At 34.9% G+C, this 26,549-nt stretch overlaps 1 protein-coding gene across 3 annotated transcripts in view; it reads left to right on the plus strand.

Annotated features, from left to right (window-relative positions):
- The window catches only part of KIF20B (kinesin family member 20B), an 84,377-nt gene that overhangs the window by 28,876 nt on the left and 28,952 nt on the right, over positions 1-26,549 (plus strand). For 2 of the 3 annotated variants that reach the window (XM_061402761.1, XM_061402762.1), the window contains exons 16-22: positions 767-995; positions 1,748-1,800; positions 3,144-3,263; positions 8,831-8,984; positions 17,972-19,205; positions 19,547-19,685; positions 25,177-25,296. In XM_061402761.1, coding sequence (XP_061258745.1) covers positions 767-995; positions 1,748-1,800; positions 3,144-3,263; positions 8,831-8,984; positions 17,972-19,205; positions 19,547-19,685; positions 25,177-25,296 — 2,049 coding nt within the window. The remainder of the gene's footprint in view (positions 1-766; positions 996-1,747; positions 1,801-3,143; positions 3,264-8,830; positions 8,985-17,971; positions 19,206-19,546; positions 19,686-25,176; positions 25,297-26,549) is intronic. The other variant, XM_061402763.1, reaches the window with a different exon arrangement.

Raw genomic sequence — 26,549 nt, forward strand, 5'->3', positions numbered from 1 at the left:
TTTGTAGGTAGATTGCTTTTTGTCTGATTATGGGATACCCACTCAGATTTGTTTTAAACTCAAGAATTTTATGGGGCTGACAGACTTGTGGGATCATTTAATTCTATTCTGATTAAAACAAAAATATATATAGAAAAATCATTCTTGCTTGGCTGAATAACCGTTCTCTACTGTTTAAGAAACATTTTTCTTTTCTGCTGCTTCTATGGAAGCTGAAATTAATCACATCTTTTTGGAATGGTTGGTTGTTTTTGTTTTGCTTTGTTTTTTAATTACTCAGTTCAGCGGTCCACGATGATAATGTCTAGGCTCTTGCCCTCAAACCATCATTCTGTGTCCCTGACATAGTTTGGGATTCAGTCTGAATTGTGAAAATGAGGATTTGTTTCTTCAGCTTGCCCAAAAAATATTTTAAAGACTCATATGACTAAGAGTATACCTGAACTAGGTAATTATAATTGTTCTGTAAACTGTACATAAACAACGTACAGTTTATGACATTGTTCTTATGGAGAAATAAGTCTCATGTTCCATAAAATAGAAGATGACTAATGGAACACATCTTTTTCATATTTGGAGCTACTTCTATATAAGAAAACATAAACATGTCTATAGTCACCTAATAGAAAAACATAAATAATATGTTTAAAAAATTGTAAGTTGTGCATTTGTTTTGCTATTTGTTTTTAAAACATGCTAGATGGTACCACACTGAAGTAGTGAAAGCCACTGTTAACATTAGGCATGTGGTTTTTGCTATTTTTAGGAAGGACATAATTATGTAGGAATTGAAGATATTATTGATTCTCTTCAAGATGATGTCACTGGTATTAAGAAACAGGCTGAAATTGCTCACTTATATATTGCATCTCTTGCTGACCCCCAGGAAGCTATTGCTTGTTTAGAAATAAAGTTTAATCAAGTTAAAGCTGAATTAGCTAAAACCAAAGAAGAATTAATCAAAACCCGAGAAGAGTTAAAAAAGAGAGAAAGTGGTAAGTGGTTGTATTATATCCCTATGTAGATGTTACAAATTCTTAAAAAGACAGTTGGTAAGTATGAGATTTATGCAGCTTATTTACAAAGTGGTCAGAAAATGATGGAGGTAACATTTAATATTTTACCATTTGTATGAGTTTACAGTAATTTACTAGTAAAAATATATTTTTCCTTTTCTTTACTTTTAGACTAATATTACTAGAAAATAGACTTTCAGGAAAACCCAAAACCTAAGTATAGCTTTATTAGCAAATTAAGAAATCTCATAGGAAATTGTAAAGCTGTGAAGTTTGTTCATTTATGTGTGTGTGTGTGTGTGTGTGTGTGTGTGTGTGTGGTGGTGGGGGACTGGGAGGACTTGTCACATCTGAGTTTCAAGTATTAGATGAAATACGCTGCCCTTTTCTGTGTGAACAAGATGGGTGGAAAATAGCAGATAAGTCATGCCTCATTATGAAGTGGATCAGAAAGGTATAAGCTACTTCTCTTCTGACATTATTCCAGAAATTTCCTACTATTGAGCAGATGGCATTCATTTTTGCCCTGGGTTTTGAAAGTAGCTTTTTCAGAAACAGTACTCTCTGGTGGTAGAATTTGTAGCTGTTTGTGTACTTTTAGTGCTGTGAAAATTCTTTTTCCTGAGTATAACAATGAAGTGTCTACTGTAGCAGCTTATGTTTCATGTTTATTTAGTGATATATTTTTTTAGGTGCTTAGATATTTATTTTTAATATTCTTACTTTTTCAGAATCAGAAATTAATTTAAATTCATTGGTTCAAGAGCTTGAGAAATCTAATAAGGTAATGCGTTTAAGCTTTATTTTATCTTAATAAGGAAATTAATAAGTAAAATTGACAGTATGGATAATTAATGAGTATATAAGTGCCTTCACTCTCATACCTCTTTCCACATATGGTCTCTGGAAAGTTTCTTGGTCTTTCCAGAAAAGATTTTATTTGTATATGTGTATATATATGTGTGTGTATGTGTGTAACATACATCTTTTAAAAAATTTATACAAATAGGATTGTAGTTCTGTGTCTTGCTTTCTTCCTTTAGAAGGCATCTTAGATCTGTATGTGCTGCCAGAGAATCATCTCTATGTCACTCTTTTACCAGGTACATTGTATTGAATAGATTATTTAAATAGTATTTATCTTGTCTGAAGTTACTGTTTTAAAATTTAGGATATGGCCTGATCAGTGTGCAGCATCAGAATCTGAAAAATCTCTTGCACTTTATACCTTCAGATCAGATAATTACTCTAAGTGGTTTTAGATGGATTTGACATTGTTAGATCTAAGTATGAAATTGCAGGGATACATAGAGGTGAAGTGAATTTAAAACTCTAAACTTAATATTTTTCCTGACCTTCTCTTAACTTACATTTGTTCTTCTAAAGAGCTGAATATTTTAACATATGATCAGATATAAATAATTCGAAATCTTGGCATCTAATACCCAGTACTTAAAAAGATAACCAAAATAATGTACTCAATACAAGACATTTTAGCTGTTGTTTAGACAGTTCCTATTCTCCTTTCCTTTTATTTTTTTCCTATTTATAAAAATAGCTGCTAGTTGTAAACATACTGTTATATTAAACTATGTAAAATAGAAGGTACAGTAGTCCCCCGTAATGTCTCTCTTACATTGAAAACAAATCCAAACCAACTTGGTTGGTAGCTCTTAGAGATTATTTTATGTATATATACACATACATACACACATATATGTATTTTTTATAGAACATTTTCTATGAACTCTTTTAAGTTCTTTAGTTGTCTAAGTCTCACAACAACCTTATGATGCAGATACTGTTATTTTTTTATGTAGGCATTAAATAACTTGCTTGAGGTTCACAACTAGAAAGTAGAGAAGCTTGGAATCAAACCCAGATCATGTGACTCCTGATTCCTCTTATCCATTATGATGTATTGCTTCTCTTTCATTTTATATTTAGGCATGTTAATTTTTTAAATGAAAATAAAGTCATGCTATGCATAGTGTATTGCTGTTGTTTTGTTTTGTTTTGTTTTTTTGCTTAATCTTAAAATTTGAAGCAGTTCTAAACTGTATCATATTTGCATTCTAGTTATCCCCAAAGTACATTGACTAAACTTTGTTTTTTTCCTTCCCAAAGAAAATAATTATGCAGAATCAAAGAATTCAAGAGTTGATGGATAAAATTGACCAAAAAGAGGATACTATTAACAAATTTCAGAACCTAAAATTTCATGTGGAAAACACATGTAAAGGCAGTGTAAGAATCTAATTTTATTTGTGTTATAAATTAAATAAAGAATATGTTTTTGGTTTAAAATAATTTAAAATAGCTTATACAACTTGAGACTAATTCACTAAGAATGTTGACTTGCTTATCTTGGCATTGAATGCAATTCACTATTGCACTGAGATGAATTTTTGAAAACTTAGAAGATGGCAGTTTGATCTCTACAAACTAAGCTATGAATGCTTTGTACATAAAAGGGACAAGACCGTGTAACCCTTAGAAGTTTAAGCCTCAGCAAACTGGGTGGGGAGCTCTGGGGTGAAAGAAACTTAAATGTGCTTTGATTCCACAGATCATAAAGATCTGTATCTCTCTGTAGCTCTATTCTATTGATATATCTGTCTATATCTGTATGTCCATCTCTGTAGAACTATAAATGACATTAGGTTTTAGAAGCTTGTTTCTAGTTTGTACAATTTTGCTAAAGTTCATCTATTTAATAGCAGGGATATTTTCTTTTAAAAATTACATTATAACTATAGCATATAAAGCCTTTATGGGCTTGTCAGGGCTCAGCAGTGAAGAATCCGCTTGCCATGCAGGAGGTATGGATTCAATCCCTGGGTCAGGAAGATCCCTGCAGAAGGAAATGGCAACCCAGTCCAGTGTGTCTTGCCTGACGAATCCCATGGACAGAGGAGCCTTGTGGGCTACACTCCATACTGTTGGAAAAGAGTTGGACACGACTCAGTGACTAAAATACAAACTACAGTGCTTTAAGGGTTTTTAAGTAGCCTTTCATAAATAGAAATTTAGGTAATTTTATATTTAGTTAGTTTAGGATTGGATGATCAGCCTGTCTTTTAGTTGTTTTATTAAACAATGGTTTTTGGCTTTCTTTTATATTCATTTTTTATTGCAGTACCTTCAAATTATTTTTTTACATATTGTTAATAACACAATAGGTTGAGTAAATTAATAGCTAAAATTCTCTGCTTTTGTATGTCTTTTCTCTAACAGAGGCAAGCGTGGTATACAGTAGTTCCTCTTTATCTGCAATTTCAGTTTCTGTGGGTTAACCAAGGTCAGAAGGGTTAAATGAAAAATGCCTGAAATAATTCATGAGTTTTACATTGTGTGCTGTTCTGAGTAGTATGGTGAAAGCTTATGCCATATTGCTCCATCCTGCCTGGCCTGACTCATCCCTTTGTCTAGCATATCCCTCCTGTTAGTCTTGTTTATCAGATTGTCTGTTGTTGGTATCATAGTGCTGTGTTAGAGTAATGCTGATTTTGCTTAATAATGCCCCCAAAGCAGAAGCGTAGTGATGCTGACAATTTGGATATGTCATAGAGAAGCTATAAAGTGCTTTGTTTAAAAGTAAAGGTAAAAATTCTCAATAAGGAAAAAAAAATTGTATGCTGAGTTTGCTAAGATCTATGGCAAGAATGACTTTTCTATTTGTGAAATTGTGAAGAAGGAAGAAGAAAATCTGTGCTAGTTTTGCTGTCGCACCTCAAACTGCAAAAGTTATGGCCATAGAGCATAGGTGCTTAAGATGTAAAAAGCATTAAATCTGTACAAGATAATTTTGAGAGCAACAGAGGCTGCATTCACATAACTTATTATGGTATATTGTTATAATTGTTCTATTTTATTATTGTTAATCTCATTCTGTGCTTAATTTTTTAAAAAAAAAAAATTTATTTGGCTCTGCCAGATCTTAGCTGTGGCGTGAGGGATCTTTAGTTGCAGCATGTAGGATCTAGTTTCCTGACCAGGGATCAAACCTGAGTCCTGGGCACTGGGAGCAGGAAGTTTTATCCCCTGGGCCACCAGGGAGGTCCCTGTGCTTAATTTTTAAATTAAACTTTAGGCATGTACTAAACTTTGTAAGCATGTAAAGGAAAAAGCATAGTGTATATAGGATTCAATATTTCCATGGTTTAAGGCAACTGCTAGGTCTCAGAATGTATTCTCTACAGGTAAGCAGGGACTACCGTATTATAAAATGTTACATTTGACCCTCCTTTGGGTCTTGAGAGTTGAATGCCAGTACCCACAACTTTCTCTGTATCATCTCAACATCAGATAGGTTTTTGATGCTACAAGGGTAAATAAGGAACATTGTCTGGAGAAGCATAGCTCAACCTTTGTCTACTCTTGTAGCAGACCTCTCTTTTGGCATTTATTATAATATTTATTAATTATAGATAAATATAAATGCCATTTATTGGCATTTATTATTATTTTGGCATTTATTATTGGCATTTATTCACTCCATCTGACTTTTTGTCACTTCCGTTGAATACGTTATTGTAAATTAATTAATAATTATATTAACAGTTTAGGATTTATGTTAATATAGTTATCAACAAATTATATTGGTAATGTAATTAATATTTTAATTATAATTTATAATTATATATTGTTGGATTTTTTTCCAGATCTGTTTTATGTATTATTTAACTTTTCTGAACTGGGAGAATACCCCTGTAGTAAGGTAGAGAGTTAGGAGGAGAAGCATAAAATGATTTATTTTGTCAAGAAAAACTGAGATTCTGTGTGCCGGGTGCTCTGCTAGATTCTAGGGATTATACAGATTAATAAAAACTACTCGCCTTAACAACTCCCCAGTAAGAGAAAAGCAACATAAATGTATTTATAATGAAATGTGCAGTGGTAATCAGTATGTACAAGAAGCTGAGAATAGAAGGGTTTGAGAGAATACTTTGTGCAGATGAAAATGATTAAGTTGAATCTTAAATGGCAAGTGAAATTTATCTAGTCCAAAGTAGGAGCAGTTGGTGGGTGTGAGGGACAAGAAGATACACTGCTTTTCTAGATAAAAGAATCAGAATGCACAGTTATGGACATAGAAGGCTTTCAGTCAGTGTAGGAAAGTATAAGTTTTAATAATTTGCTCAAGAAGAAAGTTTGAAGCAGGAGAAGTGAATAATGATGCTAGGAGCAGTAGATTGGGGTGAGATAGTGTGTGTGTTAGTCACTCACTTGTGTCCGACTCTGCGACCCCATGGATCACAGCCCTCCAGACTTCTCTGTCCATGGGATTGATTCTCCAGGCAAGAATACTGGAGTGTGTTGACATTTCTCTCTCCAGGGGATCTTCCTGTCCCAGGGATCAAACCGGGATCTCCTGCACTGCAGGCAGATTCTTTACCATTTGAGCCACCAGGGAAGCAAAAGGCCTTAAATACTTCATTAAAGCATTTGGGTTGTATTCTGTAGGCAGCAAGGAGTCTAAGGAGAAGGATAGCAAAGTTGATTTTTTATTTTGAGTTGATATTTTTAGAAACTTGGAAGATAGGATTGAAGTGGAATTAGAATGAAGGCTGGGAGACCAACTAGAAACCTCTTGGAAAAGTTCTGGTGATAGTTGATGAGGTTTTGATTTAAGGTAGTTGGGTAGTGGTAGTATGGATTAAGAAGAGGAAATTGATTTGTGAAATAAAAGGAGGAAAAACTTTTTACAACTTAGGGCTTTTGACTTTTTTAAGTAAATGAATTGCTGGACCTCCAGGCTCTTAGCACTTTGAGATTATTTGCCACCTGTTTTTGTTGAGTGAGTGAGTGAAAGTTGCTCAGTCTGTCCGACTTTGCGACCTCATGGACTATACAGTCCATGGAATTCTCCAGGTCAGAATACTGGAGTGGGTAGCCGTTCGCCTCTCCAGGGATGAAACCCAGGTCTTCCGCATTGCAGGTGGATTGTTTACCAGCTGAGCCACCAGGGAAACCCAGGAATACTGGAGTGGATAGCCTATCCCTTCTCCAGGGCATTTTCTGAACCAGGAATCGAAACAGTGTCTCCTGCATTGCAGGCGAATTCTTTACCAGCTGAGCTCCCAGGACTTGATCTGAATTTTAAGTTCAGCCTTAGATTTGTTGAAGGTTAAGGAAAAAAAAAAAAAAACTAGAAAAAGAGAAGCCAGAGACAGATCACTTCTATTGCCTACAACTTTGAAGAAGATTGTTGGAACTTTAGCAGGGGATTATATCTATTTCTGTAGTATGTTTGCATATCACGTAATGTTAATAATGTTTATGTAAATAATAGTTAAAAAGCAATATAAAGTAAGCAATATTCCTAATTTAATAATCCTTGCTTTTGAGTAAATTTTTTAGATAGGCTCTAGACTCTGTTTTATCAACTGACTTAAAACAGTGTGCTAACTTGTTCACATAAATAAATGCAAAGTAAATTAGAACTTAACCTGACTGTGCTGATCAACTGTTGATCTAGGGTCACTGTTCCAAAGAGTCCAAAGCAGACTCTTTTAATGATTAAAAGTTTGTTTTGAATGGTTCTTTAGCATCCTTCCTAACAAGAATACTCTAGGCAGAAAATATTCCTTTCGGGAACTGACACTTGTGGAGGATAGATTTTTTTCTTGGTGAAGATTGTATAGTTTGAAGAGGAGAAAATTGATTAGGTGATTATAATACGTCTGAACGTGGAAGAGGGGACAACTTAAAATTGTCGTGGACTGTTTGAAAACTCAGACTTTGTCAGAGGTCTGATTCCTCTATCCCAGGACTTTGTCACTTATCAGTGACACCAAGGGACTAATTGTGAAAAAGCATGGAGGTTGTTCTTCGTGATATTCTTTGATTAGGGCTATCTAAAAAAATTGCTCTTTTTTTTTAATCATTACTTTATGACTTAAAATCGTTTAAATCTATATCTCTTAACAAAGTGATGATTTTATAATATAAAATGATGTTTTATTTTCTCATATAGTTTTACCTACCACCTACCCGCCCCCCGCAAATGGTTGGCTACCAATATGTAGGGATTTAATTAATCTCTGCCTTTCCCAAACCTTTAATTACTTTATAAACATGCACTTAATTGCTAAGGTTTCACCCTTCTTTCTGGCTTCCTTTCTGCTGTCCTACTAGGGAGGTGTAGTCTTTGCCTTAAAAAGTGAAAATCTAAATGGTCTTTTTCATCTAGATAAACTAGGAACTCAGTTTTAAAGCAGTATGTAGATTGTGTATCTTTGAATATACAAAGGCAAGAAGCTAAGATTAGAACTTTTTCTGGGATTGGTTAAAGTGTAGGACGTGGTTACTTTGAGCTTTGGTTGCAAAACAAAATGACTGATGTTTTCTAGTTATTCATAATTACTCAAAATTTTAAGTGAAAGTATCTATAAGGAGCAATTATGTCATACTGTTTTCCTATTTCTCTTTGTCAAAGCTCATTTTGTTTATGATTTAGAGGTAAGTGTTTTAGGACTTGGTTATCTGCAAATAAGTCTCTAACCCACCTAATCTTAGAAAATCTAAAGATGAATTTGTTTTTAGTTTTGGTTTCAGGATGAAACTACACAGTTACTTTTTTTTGGTGGGGGAGTCCTGCTTAGTGATTATACAAGTTAGTTAATATTACTTATTTCATAGAGTCATCAGTTATTTTAGGGTAGGGTGAGATTTAGGAAATAACCTAGAAAATATCTCAACAAACTTGAAAATATAATTTTTATAATGCAGTATTGAATTTTAATTTATATAGTTCTTATATTTATTATAGCTTTCTATATGTGAACTAATTTTAATTTATTTTACTTTAGGACAATGTTGGTAATTCTTCTTTAATAATAAACAGTAAATTGGTTTGTGATGAAACGACTGAAATGTCTAAGGACAGCAAAACTAAAACGTATTCAGGAAGAAAAAGATTAAATGAAAACGAACTTCAACAAGATGAACCACCAGCAAAGAAAGGTACTTGTTCAGCTGCTAACAGGAGGCCATTAAGAAAGCTGACTCCTACACCAGGAAACACAAAAGTTGCAAGTAGAAGGAAATTTACTTATCTAAGGAAAAAACCTGAGAAAATCTAAATGTCCCTAATTTTTACACTAACATGTTATAAACTATCTAGAGGATGCAGGTATTTAAAGCTGCCTTTATTTTAATGTTTTTAGATATTATGCTCTTATCAATTTAGCATCATGATAATTCTCTTATTTCTGTGCCTATCGTAATTGAAAGTCACCTTTTCTGCCAGAATTTCTCCACATTTTGTTTCTCTCTTTATTCTGTTTTTCATTTGAAGAAAAGGCCATTTGACAGGAAGACTTTGAGCTAAACGTTACAAAAGGCAAATGTGGTCAGGTTGTGTTTTCTGTGAAACTGCTAGAAAAGAAGTGTGCTGAGCTTACTCACTTTATGCTGTACCTCCCTGGCTATGTAGGAGAACATAGTGGCTTTCACCTTGTCTCTAAACTATTCTGTCTTTAGGAAAACTTTTATAATATAATACAGAGAAGGAAGACTTTCTAAGAGAACATACATTACTTTAGAAACCTAATTAGCTGCTTCACTTTGAGATAAATGGATAAATTAAGTCTTGCTTTGTTTATTAGTAAAATAAGTTAAATATACCTGCCTCCTAAGGTTGTTAAGAATAAAAACAATTGGATAATACACCAATATAATACAAACTTCATAGAACCTCAGTAAAAGTAATGTTTTCAAAAGTAGTTGACTTAAAGGATAATATAGCAGTAGTCGGACACGACTGAGCGACTGAACTGAACTGAAAGCATTAGCTATATTAATGTAATAATTTATGAGCTAATAGGTTGAAACTAATATGCATTTGTTGCTGTTCACTCATTTGTGTCTGACTTTTTGGCACCCTGTGCACTGCAGCATCGGAGAAGGCAATGGCACCCCACTCCAGTACTCTTGCCTGGAAAATCCCATGGGCGGAGGAGCCTGGTAGGCTGCAGTCCATGGGGTCACAAAGAGTCAGACACAATTGAAACGACTTAGCAGCAGCAGCACTGCAGCATGCCAGGCTTCCCTGTCCTTAACTATCGACTGGAGTTTGCTCAAGCTCATGTCCACTGAATTGGTGATGCCATCCAACCATTTTATCCTCTATTGCCCATTTCTCTTCCTGCCTTCAATCTTTCCCAGCATCAGGGTCTTTCCCAGTGAGTTGGTTCTTCGCATCAGGTGACCAAAGTATTGGAGCTTCAACATTAGTCCCTCCCATGAATATTCAGGATTGATTTCCTTTACTATTGACTGGCTTGATCTTCTCGCTGTCCAAGGGACTTGTGGGAGTTTTCTCCAGCACCACAGTTCAAAAGCATCAGTTCTTCGGCAGTCAGAGTTCATTATGGTCCAACTCTCAGATTTGTACATGAGTACTGGGAAAAACCATAGCTTGACTAGATGGACCTTTGTCAGCAAAGTGATGTCTGCTTTTTAACATGCTGTCTAGGTTAGTCATAGCTTTTTTTCTAAAGAGCAAGCGTCTCTTAATTCGGTGGCTTTAGTTACTGTCCACAGTGATTCTGGAGCCCAAGAAAATAAAATCTACCACTGTTCGCACTTTTTCCTTATTTATTTGCCATGAAGTGATGGAATTGGATGCCATGATCTTAATTTTTTGAAAGTTGAGTTTTAAGCCAGCCTTTACACTGTCCTCTTTCACCTTCATCAGGAGGCTGTAAAGTTCCTTTTCATTTTCTGCCATTAGAGTAGTATCATCTGCATATCTGAAGTTGTTGATATTTCTCCCAGCAATCTTAATTTCAGCTTGTGATTCATCCAGTCTGGCATTTTACTCTGTATATAAGTTAAATAAGCAGGGTGACAGTATACAGCCTTGACTTATTCCTTTCCCAATTTGGAACCAGTCTGTTGTTCCATGTCCAGTTCTAACTGTTGCTTCTTCACCTTTTTACAGGTTTCTCAGGAGGCAAGTCAGGTGGTCTGGTATTCCCATCTCTTTAAGAATTTTTCACAGTTTGTTGTGATCCACACAGTCAAAAGCTTTAGCATAGTCAATGAAGCAGAAGTAGATGTTTTTCTGGAATTCCCTTGCTTTTTCTGTGATCCAGTGGATGTTGGCAATTTGATCTCTGGTTCCTCTGCCTTTTCTAAATGTGGCATGAACATCTGGAAAGTCTCAGTTAACTTACTGTTGAAGCCTAACTTGGAGAATTTTTTTTTTAATATATATTTTTTAAAATATAAATTTATTTATTTTAATTGGAGGCTAATTACTTTACGATATTGTATTGGTTTTGCCATACATTGACATGAATCCGCCACGGGTGTACATGTGTTTTGAGCATTACTTTGCTAGTGTGTGAAATGAGTGCAATTGTGTGGTAGTTTGAACATTCTTTGGCACTGCCCTTCTTTGGGATTGCAATGAAAACTTACCTTTTCTAGCCCTGTGGCTGTTGCTGAGTTTTCCAAATTTGCTGGCATATTGAGTACAGCACTTTAATAGCACCGTCTTTTAGGATTTGAAATAGCTCTGCTGGAATTCCATTACCTCCACTAGCTTTGTTCGTAGTGATCTTCCTAAGGCCCACTTGACTTCACACTCCAAGGTGTCTGGCTCTAGGTGAGTAATCATACCATCGTGGTTATCCTGGTCATGAAGATCTTTTTTATACAGTTCTTCTGTGTATTCTTGCCACCTCTTAATAATATCTTCTGTCTCTGTTAGGTCCATACCATTTCTGTCCTTTATTGTGCCCATCTTTGCATGAAACATTCCCTTGGTATCTAATTTTCTTGAAGAGATCTCTAGTCTTTCCCATTCTGCTTTTTTCCTCTGTTTCTTTGCGTTGTTTACTTCGGAAGGTTTTCTTATTTCTCCTTACTATTCTTTGGAACTCTGCATTCAAGATAGGTATATCTTTCCTTTTCGCCTTTGCCTTTCGCTTCTCTTCTTTTCTCAGCTATTTGTAAGGCCTCCTCAAACATTTTGCCTTTTTGCATTTCTTTTTCTTGTGGATGGTTTTGATCACTGCCTCCTGTACAGTGTGTGAACCTCCGTCCATAGTCCTTTAGGCACTGGAGAAGGGAATGGCAAACCCCTTCAGCATTCTTGCCTTGAGAACCCCATGAACTGTATGAAACAGCACACTAATATGCATGGTCATTTTCTATTATCCACTGAACGAGTGGTGCCGTAACTACAGGGAGTATAACCTTTTTATGATTTCCACAGCACTGTTCCTCTGTTTTTTACCTTGTTTGGAGCCATGGAGTAGTTGAGAATTCAGGGTAGTTGAGAATGTAGGATCTGTAGATCACTAGGAAGTGGAAGTGTGCAGGAGCGAGTGATCCACATGGTACGGCTAATCCTAAGGGTAACTCATTCATGAAAAAGATTATATAGTGATCTGAATTGTTAGCAATAAATAATTTGGATGTGAGTAGGTTTATAAGTTTAGGTAACAAAATACTTTTTTTCCCCCTAAATTCATAACCACTGTGGCTATTTCTTAATTATTTGTTGTTAAGAGATTATAAGGACTACGTAAGAGATCATATGACAATTATAGCTATAATATAACCATTTTCCCCCCTCTACCTGCTACTAAAAAATCTCCAGAACAAAATACATGATTTCTGTACTTATTAGGATAGGATTAGGGGGTTATAGTTATGCAGGATTGATGTTTTCTGCTCTTAAAAGGAAATGCAAAGCTATTTCCCTATGAAAGTGAATTTACTTCTTTGCGTCACTGTATCTGTATTTTGGGTAAACTGAATAACCATGTAAACATTTCAAGAAATAAGCCTTCAGAATAGTGATAAAGGAGACAAACCAGAAATATGCTATAGTCTGCTCACCTGTGACTTTTCAACCAAAACTAATTTTTGTAGCAAAATATAGGTAAAGCAGTATATGTACAGATTGGGTGTGGTGGAAATATTGAATTAAAGTAATTATCTTTCTTATTGCTATGTTTATTTTTTATAAGTTAACCTATGTTAGGCTCATATACTATAAAATCTACTTCATCTTTATTGCTAGACTAATAGTTTAATTTCTTCCTGACAACACTGTTCTGAATATGGTCTATGAATCCTTTGATATGAAACATAAAAATTTATAAAAGGATAATGTGAATATCTGAATATCAAATGCAAATCCAATTTCCTGAAGTATCTTATGTAATTATCTAGTTTATTAAAGTATAGTAAGAGAACAACGTGACAAAATACTTTTTTTGATCACAAAAGCTATATTGCACTTGCTTTAATTTACCTCAATGTTTAGGGATATGTCCATATAGTATGCATGACTCAAGTCTCTTCTCTCAGGATATTCAGGATTTATTTGTGAGCTCTGAATTTCTGATTATCATTTTTAACTTGCTTATATCCCATCTCTCCTGATAAAGGGTTCAGACATTTTTTTTATAACTTGTCTTCTTAAAGGGCAGGAGGATTTAGTCATTTCCACTGGTGAAGTTCCACCGATGAAGTCATAGGTGTGAAAATTGTGTCATAAGTACTAAATTACTTAAAGGGAAAGTAGAACAGAAGTGTGAATCAGGGGGAAAGAAAGTTATTCCACTTTGGGATGATGTGGCTACAGTTTTATAAAATGTTAGGAGACAGTCTGATAAAAAATAATGCATTGGTTGAAGATTATTTTAAAAAATTCATTAGAATAAATGGGCAAGTTTGTTATAAAAGTAAATAAGAGTGAATCTGTTAGTTTCCAAAGTAGCTGGAATCCTTAGAATAAACTGAGAATCTGAAGGAGCTAAATTATGAAAATGTAACTACAAACATAGGAAAATCTTCAATAATCAACTCATTAGCTTTTCAGAAACCAGGCTATAGAGCAGGAGTAATGCCATGATTTTCCTCTCCTTTTTGAGTCAGAAGAGACAATGTAATTTATAGGTATTAAAACGTTATCCAGTGTGCTTTTAGTTAGTCTGTTAAAGAAATCTTGGAATCCTGTTACGGGATTACATAATTACTGCTGCCCAAGAGCATTTAAACTATTGCGTGAAGGAAAAGAATATGGATTGTATTTGAAAAATGAAAACTTAACAAATAAAGCTTGTTTTCACAAGTATACTACTGAATGTAAAAATGGATAAATTTTTGGAGTGGCAAAATGATGTTCCCAGATTATATAGTGAGTTTCAGGGTGAGGGGATACTCTAACAGGGGACATCAGTATATTGAGAGAACTGGGATTTCCCCCCCGCCCCGGTCCTGTTGAGGTATAATTGAGAAATAATATTGTGATATATTTAAACTGTTTAACATGATTTGATATACATTGTGAAAAGTTTCCCACCATGTTAATTAATTAATACATACATCATCTCATGTATTCACCTGTTTTCCCCCTCTTCTTCTTTTTGGTGAGAACACTCAAGTTATACACCCCAAGCAAATTTCAGTTTTACAATACATTGTTATCAATTATAGTCACCATGTTATAGTTAGATCCTATGACCTTATTCATCCTCAACTGAAAAACTATACTCTTTTCCAGCAACCACTATTCTACTCTTTTTTTCTATGAGTTAGATCTTTTTTCTTCCTTGTATTGATACCATACAGTATTTGTCTTCCCATGTGTAGTTAATTTCACAAAATGAACCCTCCAGGTTCACCTATGTTGGAGATGGCAAGATTTCATTCTTCTTTAGGTTGAGTAATTATATTCCACTGTATACATACTTATACCCCTTTTGAAAAAATCCATTCACCCATCCATTGACTCTTGGGTTTTTTTCAACGTCCTGGCTATTGTAAAAAATGTTGCAGTGAACATAGGGCATGAACTCACATGAACTTTGAATAGTGATTTCATTTCCTTTGGATATATACTCAGAAGTGGCGTTGTTAGATCATATGATAGTTCGATTTTTAATTTTTTGAGAAATCTCCATACTGGTTTTCTACTGCCTATACTACTTAATATCCCCATTAACAGTGAACAGATGTCCTCTTTCTTCTCATTCTTGTCAGCGTTTGTTATCTCTTATCTTTTTGATGATAGACATCCTAACAAGGGTTAGGTGATAATCTTACTGTACTTTGGATTTCCTTTTCCCTGATGATTAGTGATATTGAACACCTTTTCCCGTACCTGTTGATTATTTGTATGTCTTTTTGGAAAAATACCTGGTTGGCTCCTCTGCCAGTTTTTAAATTGAATTGCTTGATTTTTTGGCTGTTGAGTTGTGTGTTTCCCATATATTTTAGATATTAACTCCTGGTCCTACCGGACAAATGGTTTGCAAATATTTTCTCCCATTCCACAGGTTGCCTTTTCATTTTGTTGACTGATTCTTGTGCGTGCATACTGTTTGTATGTAGGATAGTATTAATTTTAAAGAGCTTTTTATGATCTTAAAGATGCCTTCTTAATTGAACAGATTCATTAGACCGGGTACTATCGTCTCTCATCGAGATGCCCAAGAGCCTGCCACAGCAGGGGGGAAAATTTAAGGGCTTGAATCTCATTGCTGTGTGAGATTTGATATTTATCTCTTATGGAACAATTACATGTAGCCAGCCTGCCAGATAGGGGCTTTGTAATGAAGCAAACTGATATGTTTAGATCCCAAATGTATTATAGGGGTGACCATCAAGTTCTTCCAGAAGTTTAAACAGATAAGTACCTGGATCATTGTGTATGTACGCTCAAGGTGTTTGCATGTACAATACATTGCAGATTTACCAAATCAGTATGTTTTATATCTGTTTGGAATCTACATTCTGAGTTCTCTTGCTCACTCTAAAACTAGAGAATCACTGTTGTAAAAAAGATACCGTAAAGATAAAACCTTAAAATTTAAAACATAAAATTACACTACAGTAACTGAGTTAATATAACTGGGGCATGTTAGATTATAAATTTGCACATATCTAGAACCGGAGTAGGTGACTGATTACAAAAATTGTGTTTTTCTGATCCAGTGATATGTCTTAGAGATAGAAAAGGAGAACATAAGCAACATAGCTAAATGTCAAAAATAATTCATTTAGGATTATTGTTCAAGTATGTAAAGATGCATTAGACACAGAGAGTCTTCTGTTGGGAAATTTGGAATATAATAGATGAGAGCAACAAGTATACATAGTATTTCAATATAATATGATGTACTCAGATTCATAGGATAATATGGTGGCACTTACTAAAAAGACAACTATAAAATATACCTTTTAAAGATTCTTTGTACAGTTAACAACTGAAAGTAATAGATTTTTTGGAGAATTTCAATCCAGTTCTCCCTTATGACTGCCTTCTACATTTATGGATTTCATATTGTACCTGGAACCTCTAAGCAGGAATTTGATTCTTGATATGCTTAACGAGACTGCCAGATAAAAATACAGGTGAAATTGACAGATAAATGGCGAATTGGGGGGAGTGCATGAAGGTCAGAAGGACGTGTTGAGTGGATCAATACAGTATTGTGTAAAAAAGACATATAAATTGTATTAGAGTCATGTTGTATATAAAATTCACACATATAAACATCAAACCATGAAGTGAAATAGAATAGGAAAAAAATTTAAAAACCAAAGGTTCAGATTGTTATGTTTTGAAGTAATTTTCCTAGGATATGAGACACTCATCAGATGAGTTATTATCATAATGGAAATTGTATGAAAGCATAAAAAGATAAATTTGTATATCTGGAGAATTGAGAATTATGTTTCAAGAGTTAATCATGCAATCTGGGAGAAAAATTTGAACATAATTTATACCGGACAGTTGTGTGAGATGATTTATTTTGTCAACATAAATATTAAGAATTAACTTTTAGCTAATAGTGCATCCTCTGGACACAGTTTAATTTATATCAACTGTATTTGTTAAAGTTCTTGTACTTACATAACATTTAGAAAATGCTTTAACGTACATTATATATTAATTTATTTGGCCCTCTTAACACTATCTTGTAGAAAGTAGGGCAGAGAAATATCCTATTTTTGAAATGTAGGTATTAAGCCTGAAAAAGACAAACTTATTTATTTTTAACTAGCTGAGCTCTTCTGTACAGATTTTCAGTTTTTAATAATGTCTAACTATATCCCAAGCACAGTGTTCCAAGTTCATTTATTTTCTTGATCTTCACAATAACTCTGAGATGAAAGTGAAGTCGCTCAGTCGTGTCTGACTTTTTGCGACCCCACGGACGGTAGCCTACCAGGCTCCTCTGTCCATGGGATTTTCCAGGCAAGAATACTGGAGTGGGCTGCCATTTCCTTCTCCAGTGGACGTTCCCGACTCAGGGATCGAACCCAGGTCTCCTGCACTGCAGACAGACTTTACCCTCTGAGCCACCAGGGAAGCCAGCTCTGAGATAGGTGATATTATTATTTCCATTTTACATTTGAGGAAACAGCCATGGAATCAAACAGTTGATTGACAGTTATGCAACTAGTAAAGATAAGGCTCCATTAGACTTAGCAGAAGTTTAACCATTTTTCTCCTAATTTCCGCTCTGAAAGTATAAGGCACTCTGTAAATCACTGATTTAGTAGACCTATAATATAATTGTACTTTTAAACTCTTCTTTAGTCAGCCTTAGGGTGTGATTCCCTACCCTCTGTCTCATAGTAATAATAGAGATTTGTGGTAGACAATTCAAATAACATTAAATGCTGTAAAAAGAAAGTAGAAGTAACTGGTAATCCCATTCAGAAGTAGCTGCCAGTATTTTCTAGTACATCCTTTACTAGTAACTCTGCTGTGACTTAATGGAACTATAATTTTTACCTAATTGGGTTTATAATATGTATGTTTGGCAACCTGATTTTTCTTTTTTAACTCAATAGCTTATCTCTGTTTTTCATTGTTTGTTTTCATATGTTTCATATTTTTGAATATTGGCTTATATGGTAACTTAGATTTTATTGAAGTTTGCAAGATTAATAATGTATATATATATTTTTTAAAGGACTTACGCATGCTAGTCCAGCTATCACTGAAGACCAAAAGAAAAGTGAAGAAATGCAAGAGAGCATTTCAGATGAGGAAAACATTAGACTTCTACAAGAAAATAATGAGCTAAAAACACATTTACTCACCATTGAGAATGAACTTAAAAATGAAAAGGAAGAAAAAACAGAATTAAATAAACAGATTGTTAGTTTGCAGCAGGAACTTTCTTCTTCTGAAAAAAAAAGTTTAGGCTTTAGTATAGAGGTCCAACAAATTCAGTCGAGTTACGACAATGTGATTTCTGAGTTACATGTGCAGAAAAGTATAAATCAAGAACAGAAGGAAAGGATCATGAAATTGTCAGAGGAGATAGAAACTGCTAGACGAAACATCACAAACAATGTTTCACAAATAAAATTAATGCAAGCAAAAATAGATGAACTGCGTCGACTTGATTCAGTTTCTCAGATCGCAAACATAGATTTACTCAATCTCAGGGATCTGTCCAGTTGTTCTCAAGAAGATAATTTGCCAAACACACAGTTACATCATTTGGATAATGATTATTTGATAAGTAAGCAGGTTAAAGAACATGGTATTCAAGAACTTAGTAGGGAAAGGTCTTTCCACTCTACTGTTGAAGCCATTTGGGAAGAATGTAAAGAGATTGTAAAGACTTCCTCCAAAAAAACCCATCAGATTGAGGAACTAGAACAACAAATTGAAAAATTACAGGCAGAAGTAAAAGACTATACAAATGAAAACAATAGACTAAAAATAGAGAAGAGGGAGAAAAAGAATCAAGATGATTTACTAAAAGAAAAAGATAGTCTTATACAGCAGCTGAAGGAAGAAGTGCAAGAAAAAACCATTAGTCTTGATATTGAAGTACAGCATGTAGTGGAAGGAAAGAGAGCACTTTCAGAACTTATGCAAGATGTTACTTGCTGTAAGGTGAAAATAAAGGAACTTGAAGCAATGTTAGAAACTCAGAAAGATGAATGTAGCCATTCAGCCAAGTTAGAACAAGAAATTATGGAAAAGGAATCTATCATTTTAAAGCAAGAAAGAAATCTGAATGAATGTCAAGCAAATCTTAAAGATTCTATCCAAAATGCCAGAGATTTAAGTGGAAGGGAGGTCAAATTGAAAGAAGAAATCATGCAATTAACAAAAAATTTGCAAGATGCTAAGCATTCACTTCAATTAAAGGAAGAAGAAAAGGAAAGAAACTGGCAAGAAACAGAAAAGTAAGCTAAACGTTTTTAAAAGGTTTTAAAAATTTGCATTTCTTTTATTGATTTTTCCATATAGCTTTTAAAGAATTTAGGTGGGCATAACTTAAGCTGGTTAAATATAGCATTGTATGTTGAGAGAAGAACTTGAACTTTGTATAAACCTTTGGGACTGAATGTTATTTATATGCAGAGTTCTGTTTATAAAATCTCCTGAAATCCTCTTTGAAGTACTCATTCATGCTATGGAGATTCCAAATTTGTGAAAAGATCTAATTTTGTAGGTTACTGGTCACACATATGATCCTAAGTGATTAGTGATATATCACCATAGGAAAGTGATTTTTGATTTTTAGGTTGAAAGAGGAGCTCTCTGCAAGCACTACTCTTACCCAGAATCTGAAAGCTGATCTTCAGAGGAAGGAAGAAGATTATGCTGAGCTCAAAGAGAAACTGGCTGATGCCAAAAAGCAGATTGAGCAAGTACAGAAAGAGGTTAGTTATTTGAAAAGTTGTGTGGCCAATTTAAATGATAATCATTGTTTTCCTTATATATCATGTTTATACACTAATTTTAGTATTGACCAGAACATTTGTCAACTCCATAATTTTTTTTAAAATGATGTGATCTGTTATTTCACCAAAAATTTAGGCAGCTTAAACAAACCAAAGAATGTCTAATAGTAAGAAAAATACTTGCCTTATGTAAGATTAGAACCTTTTTTTTCTTTTAAGGACTAAGCTCAAGTCTCCCCAAAAAATAAAAAGTAAACTTCTGTTTACAGATTGTATGTAGGAGAGTATGTAGTGCAGTTGTGACAAGTTTTTATTATAATTTGATTTTAAAAATAGGAAATACGTTCACATGGTAAAATACATGGAAGTGTATATAGTGAGGGGAGGCCGTCAGGCTCCCACCAAGGAATCAGATGTTACCAATAATTGTTTTTTCTTCACTTCTCCGTCTTCCTCTGTTGTTCCTTCCTTCTCTTCCTGTTAAAAAATGGAAACCTCCAATAAACACTATGTGAACCTTGTTTTTCTTCACATAGTGTATCTTGACTGTCTCTCCATCTCAAGATATAAGATATAAGTTTCCAGGTGACTTTTTTAATGACTAGGAACATGTATTTATGGTTAATAAGTCCCCTATTGTTGAACAATTAAGGTAATTTCCAGTTAATGATGCAGTGATGTCATTTTGAACTTTTGTAAGTCTTCCTGTGAAATAAATTCCTGAAAGTGGAATTTATGAGTCACTGGTTTGTACATTTTGATATTTTTTATGCTTTTTAGAGATTATGCCAATTTACTCACTAGAACTAATGTGTAAGAAAGTATTTTTTTCTATACTCTTATCCACAAAGTAGTATTTTATCATTATTTCTTTGATATCTGCTAACTTGACATGTAAATAATATATCTCAACTATAATTCTAACTTGCATATCTTTAATTAGAATGAACATTTTTTGGTTTACAGTTTAATTTTTTTTTCTCCTGTGGTCTGAGTATTCATATTCTTTAAGTTTAGGTTTTTTTTTTTAATTGTTATTGCTTTATGGGAGCTTATATATTTAGGAAATTAACTTTTTAGGGATATTAATTGTGGATGACCCCTGTACCTGACCCCTATCTTGACATTTTTCTTGATTTTGATTATGGTGCCTTTTTCCCTTGGAGCAATTTATTTTTCTTTTATGAATGTGGTATTTTATATCACAATTAGACCTTTTTTAAAAGTTGAAATAATTTTAAATATTTTTCATTACTTAGAGTTAGTTACAAAAGAATACTTAAATGCTAAGGTCTGAAGATTGTTCACATAGCATATGTTTGTGTGTCTCATCCATTTTTTGTTTCCTATCCCCAATGAAGTTAATATAATGAATGTTTTGTATTTGTCTTTTTTTAGATCTGTTAAAAATGTAAGTTAAACTATATATATATTTTTTATTTCTACACATTGTGTTCTGAGACATTATCCACATCATATTCCTGAGAGTCATTTATGTATGGTTATAGTTAATCACTTTCACTGCTGTGTAATGTTCCAAAGTGTGTGTGACTATGCAATTTAGTTATCTTTTCTCTTGACCATTTAGATTGTTTTCATTCTTTGCTCTTAGAAGAAAGAGTGATCCTATTTTAAACATGCCCTAGGTATACGTGTACAAGAATTTGGAGAGCATGGGGTGGAATGGTTGGGTCAGGAGATAAAGGGGTATTTTATGGTTTTAAGTTGTATTCCTCACAGTGTCTGTTTTTATTCACTATATGTCTATTCTAGTTTTCACTTTGTGAGATACGTTTGTTCATATTTTCTTTTAATTTTTCTGTCCTTTTAAAAATTATTATTGTGTTGGATTTCTTGTGTCTGATTCTTTTTTAAGAATTTTTTTGTTTATTTATTTATTTTTGGCTGTGCAGAGTCTTCACTGCTACGCGAGAATTTTCACCAGTAATTCTTTACCATTTCCCACCAGGGAAGTCCTTGGTTCTAATTCTTATAAAATATATTGCAAATACCTTCTAGCTTACTTGTTGAAAGTCAGGCCTCCTCTTTCTATGAAAGCCAGTCAGTGTTACACTTATTTCTGTGATTATTTTTTCACTTAATTTTTTTCTGTTATCTCGATATTTATTTTTTTGTTAGTTCCTCTGCTGCTGCTGCTAAGTCGCTTCAGTCGTGTCCGACTCTGTGCGACCCCATAGACAGCAGCCCATCAGGTTCCACCGTCCCTGGGATTCTCCAGGCAAGCTGGAGCGGGTTGCCATTTCCTTCTCCAATGCATGAAAGTGAAAAGTAAAAGTGAAGTCGCTTAGTCATTCCCGACTCTTAGCAACCCCATGGACTGGACTTTTAAAAAGATTTAAAACTTTTTTATCCAGCATTTGAAGTCCTTGAATAATTTTTTTAGGTAGCCTAAGAAAACTGACAATAATATAACATTAATGTAAATTAAAAATGAATGAAAAGAATGGGTGTGAACTTTTTGATCAAATAAATTATAATTTTCATGACTGTTAGGCCTGTACTGGTAAAGAGAAGCTCCCGCTATGACTTGGGAGATACCCTCCATCTCCATAAATGTAAAATAGTTACTCTATGTGCTTATGTGTTTTTATTTTTATAAATGGGATCAGCTATACCTAACAGAAGCAGAAGATATTAAGAAGAGATGGCAAGAATACACAGAAGAATTGTACAAAAAAGATCTTCACAACCCAGATAATCACGATGGTGTGATCACTGACCTAGAGCCAGACATCCTGGAATGTGAAGTCAAGTGGGCCTTAGAAAGCATCACTACGAACAAAGCTAGTGGAGGTGATAGAATTCCAGTTGAGCTATTCCAAATCCTGAAAGATGATGCTGTCAAAGTGCTGTACTCAATATGCCAGCAAATTTGGAAAACTCAGCAGTGGCCACAGGACTGGAAAAGGTCAGTTTTCTTTCCAATCCCAAAGAAAGGCAATGCCAAAGAATGCTCAAACTACCACACAATTGCACTCATCTCACATGCTAGTAAAGTAATGCTTAAAATTCTCAAAGCCAGGCTTCAGCAATATGTGAACCGTGAACTTCCTGATGTTCAAGCTGGTTTTAGAAAATGCAGAGGAACCAGAGATCAAATTGCCAACATCCGCTGGATCATGGAAAAAGCAAGAGAGTTCCAGAAAAACATCTATTTCTGCTTTATTGACTGTGCCAATAAAGCATAGTCTTTGTATGGATCACAATAAACTGTGGAAAATTCTTCAAGAGATGGGAATACCAGACCACGTGACCTGCCTCTTGAGAAATTTGTATGCAGGTCAGGAAGCAACAGTTAGAACTGGACATGGAACAACAGACTGGTTCCAAATAGGAAAAGGAGTACGTCAAGGCTGTATATTGTCACCCTGTTTATTTAACTTCTATGCAAAGTACATCATGAGAAACGCTGGACTGGAAGAAACACAAGCTGGAATCAAGATTGCCAGGAGAAATATCAGTAACCTCAGATATGCAGATGACACCACCCTTATGGCAGAAAGTGAAGAGGAACTCAAAAGCTTCTTGATGAAAGTGAAAGTGGAGAGTGAAAAAGTTGGCTTAAAGTTCAACATTCAGAAAACTAAGATGATGGCATCCAGTCCCATCACTTCATGGGAAATAGATGGGGAAACAGTGTCAGACTTTATTTTTTGGGGCTCCAAAATCACTACAGATGGTGACTGCAGCCATGAAATTAAAAGACGCTTACTCTTTGGAAGGAAAGTTATGACCAACCTAGATAGCATATTCAAAAGCAGAGACATTACTTTGCCAACAAAGGTTCGTCTAGTCAAGGCTGTGGTTTTTCCTGTGGTCATGTATGAATGTGAGAGTTGGACTGTGAAGAAGGCTGAGCGCCAAAGAATTGATGCTTTTGAACTGTGGTGTTGGAAAAGACTCTTGAGAGTCCCTTGGACTGCAAGGAGATCCAACTAGTCCATTCTGAAGGAGATCAGCCCTGGGATTTCTTTGGAAGGACTGATGCTAAAGCTGAAACTCCAGTACTTTGGCCACCTCATGGGAAGAGTTGACTCATTGGAAAAGTCTCTGATGCTGGGAGGGATTGGGGGCAAGAGGAGAAGGGGATAACAGAGGATGAGATGGCTAGATGGCATCACTGACTCTATGGACATGAGTCTGGGTGACCTCCGGGTGTTGGTGATGGACAGGGAGGCCTGGCGTGCTGCGATTCATGGGGTCGCAAAGAGTCGGACACGACTGAGCGACTGATCTGATCTGATCTGATATATAAATACTGCTTTTAAAATTTGATCTAATTTTAAGATTTTTTTTTTCATAGTTTTAGGTGGTATCTCTTTTTAAGTAATGTTTTACTGTGCAGATAACTAACATTACTCTTAAGGGCGAGAATTAAGAGTGTCTTCTGTCTTTCATTGTTCTGAATTTACATGTATCATCTTATTTAATTTTCATACAAATGTTAGGCATAGGGACTATTTTTAGCTTCCATTTTATGACTAGGGAAATAGGCATTAAGAGAAATAACTTGTCCAGTGTTAGAGGCAGGATGGAAACGGAAGCAGTCCTTATGTACATCTTGGTGTAATATATAGTCTCTATATTATTGGCAGACAGTTTATTTCTGTAAAATTGATGAAGATGGTGTTTATTAGTGGAAGTCCCTTGTTTTTGAACAAAATAATATATAAAGTTAAATTTTATTAATGTATGATTATACAAGGAATATATGTTTATTATAGTAATTTTGGAACATACAGGAAAACTAAAAAGAAATGTAAAAATCCCCTGAAACCAAAGAACTGCTATTATTATGGTATCTCCATAATTTTTATGAAGGGGAACTTTGTTCAGTTTATTTCCTTCAGTTTATGAGATCCCTAGGTATCTTGAAAATTGGCCTAAAAATGTACTTTGATTACATGTTTTCTCTACTTATCCCTTTCCCTTCTCTCCCCTCTCTCCTTCTCCCCTCTTTTCCTTTAAGGTTTGCATACTAATTCAAAGTGCTTTTTGATTTCTTTAATAGGTTTGTAGGATTAAGTTACCTATAACACCAAAAATCAATTGACCTTCCCTTGCATGGGTACTTTTTGATCTTGTAATTGTTCTGTTTTCATCTTCTACATGCCATTATTAGCTGTTAAGTTACTTCTTATATTACTGGATCATATTACTTAATAAATCTTGGAAATCAGAGTCAGTATTTTTCCCCTAGAGTATCTCTATTGATTTTTCCATGATAATGATTTCCCTCTTGCATGCATGGGACTATTCTGAGTCTTTTTTGGGAGCATTTACAGAGTTTGAGATTCTGATAATTTGAGTTACATCATGTATGTTGAAATCTGTAATTTTTCTAATGCTCTTAAAAGGACATTAATCTTTGAAACAGTGGCCTTGAATTTTAAACAACAAAAGCAGTTAATATTTTTAGAAATACCTAATTTGATTTATTACTTTGTAGATCTCTGTAATGCGTGATGAGGAGAAATTGTTGAGGATTAAAATTAATGAACTGGAGAAAAAGAAAAACCAGTGTTCTCAGGAAATAGATATGAAACAGCGAACCATTCAGCAACTTAAGGTAACAGTTTTGTTTTTAAAGATGATTTAAGTAGATTCTGTTGGTATATTTTAGTGTTTAATTAAATGTATATATATATATTTTTAAGTAAGAAATGGATAATCTGAGGATTGTAACCTGGAAGACAGTCTTTCAGAAAGCTCTTAGGACTGTTCTACCCATTAGAGGTCAAAGCAAAATTGCATACTTTTTGAGACAAAGGGTTATACATTAAATGATATATTGTTGACAATTTACAGTACTCAGATGTGCAGTATAAAGTGAGTAGGGGGTAATCATGGCCCCTTTGACCATAAGAAGGAAGGTTATCTCCTAAGGAGTTACCTTGCTGGCACCAGGAGAAAATAGCTTTTTACCATCCAGCAGGCATTCCTGTGTCTTCTAAGGAGGGGTTAATGCCAGTGCATAATGCACAGTTAAAATAGGGTAGGAGGCGGGCACAGAGAATTTTATGTTTGAAAAAAATTTTTCTTTTTTTTCTTCTCCTGCCTTAAAATGTTTATCACAACTCAGGACTCTTAGGTGGTAAACCCAGCCCAGTTGTCTGGTCAAGGTGCCTAGAATAGCTGGGATTGCTCCAGAGATGCGTTTGCATTTGCCGTCAGGGAAGGGCACCGCAGCCCTGGGTTTAGGGGAGATTCCCAGGCCTTGGGAGCCCAGTTTCAGGGGGATGTCTTAGTCCGCCATCGTGTTCCCTGGCACCTGCAGAGCAAGAGTCACGTTTTCAAGAGATGTTTAGAGGCCTTTAGGGGGGAAAAGCTGTTAAAATCCTACTTTCAAGAAGACAATTAGTTCATGATTCCAATACCTTAGGGATCTTTAGGGGACTTTGAGGAACAGCTATGAGTACTTGGCGATAAATGATTTGAGCATCAGTCCAAAGGAATGGTGAGGTGTCAAAACAGATGGAAATTTTGTTTATAGTGCGCCCTTGTGTAACCAGACACCGACTAGGCTCTTTCCCTCACTGTCGGACCACCTTTGACTACCGCTGTTGTTCTCCGTCTGTTTCTGTCCCCATCTGCCTACCTCTGTCGCTCTCCATCTGCTTCTGTCCTGTCTGACCACCTCCATCGTTCTGTTAACAGCCTGTGGTGTTCTCAGCGTTTGGGTCTCTGGTCACCCACTTCCGCCATTCTCCGTCTGTTTGCATCCACCGTCCTTGTTCTCTGTTTCAGTTGTGTCATGCTACTGCATCATTCTACATCCACCTCAGTCGCTTTCCATCTGTCTGCCTCCCTCATTCTCGTCTA

Source organism: Bos javanicus, chromosome 26 (genome assembly GCF_032452875.1).
Source record: "Bos javanicus breed banteng chromosome 26, ARS-OSU_banteng_1.0, whole genome shotgun sequence".
Taxonomy (NCBI): domain Eukaryota; kingdom Metazoa; phylum Chordata; class Mammalia; order Artiodactyla; family Bovidae; genus Bos; species Bos javanicus.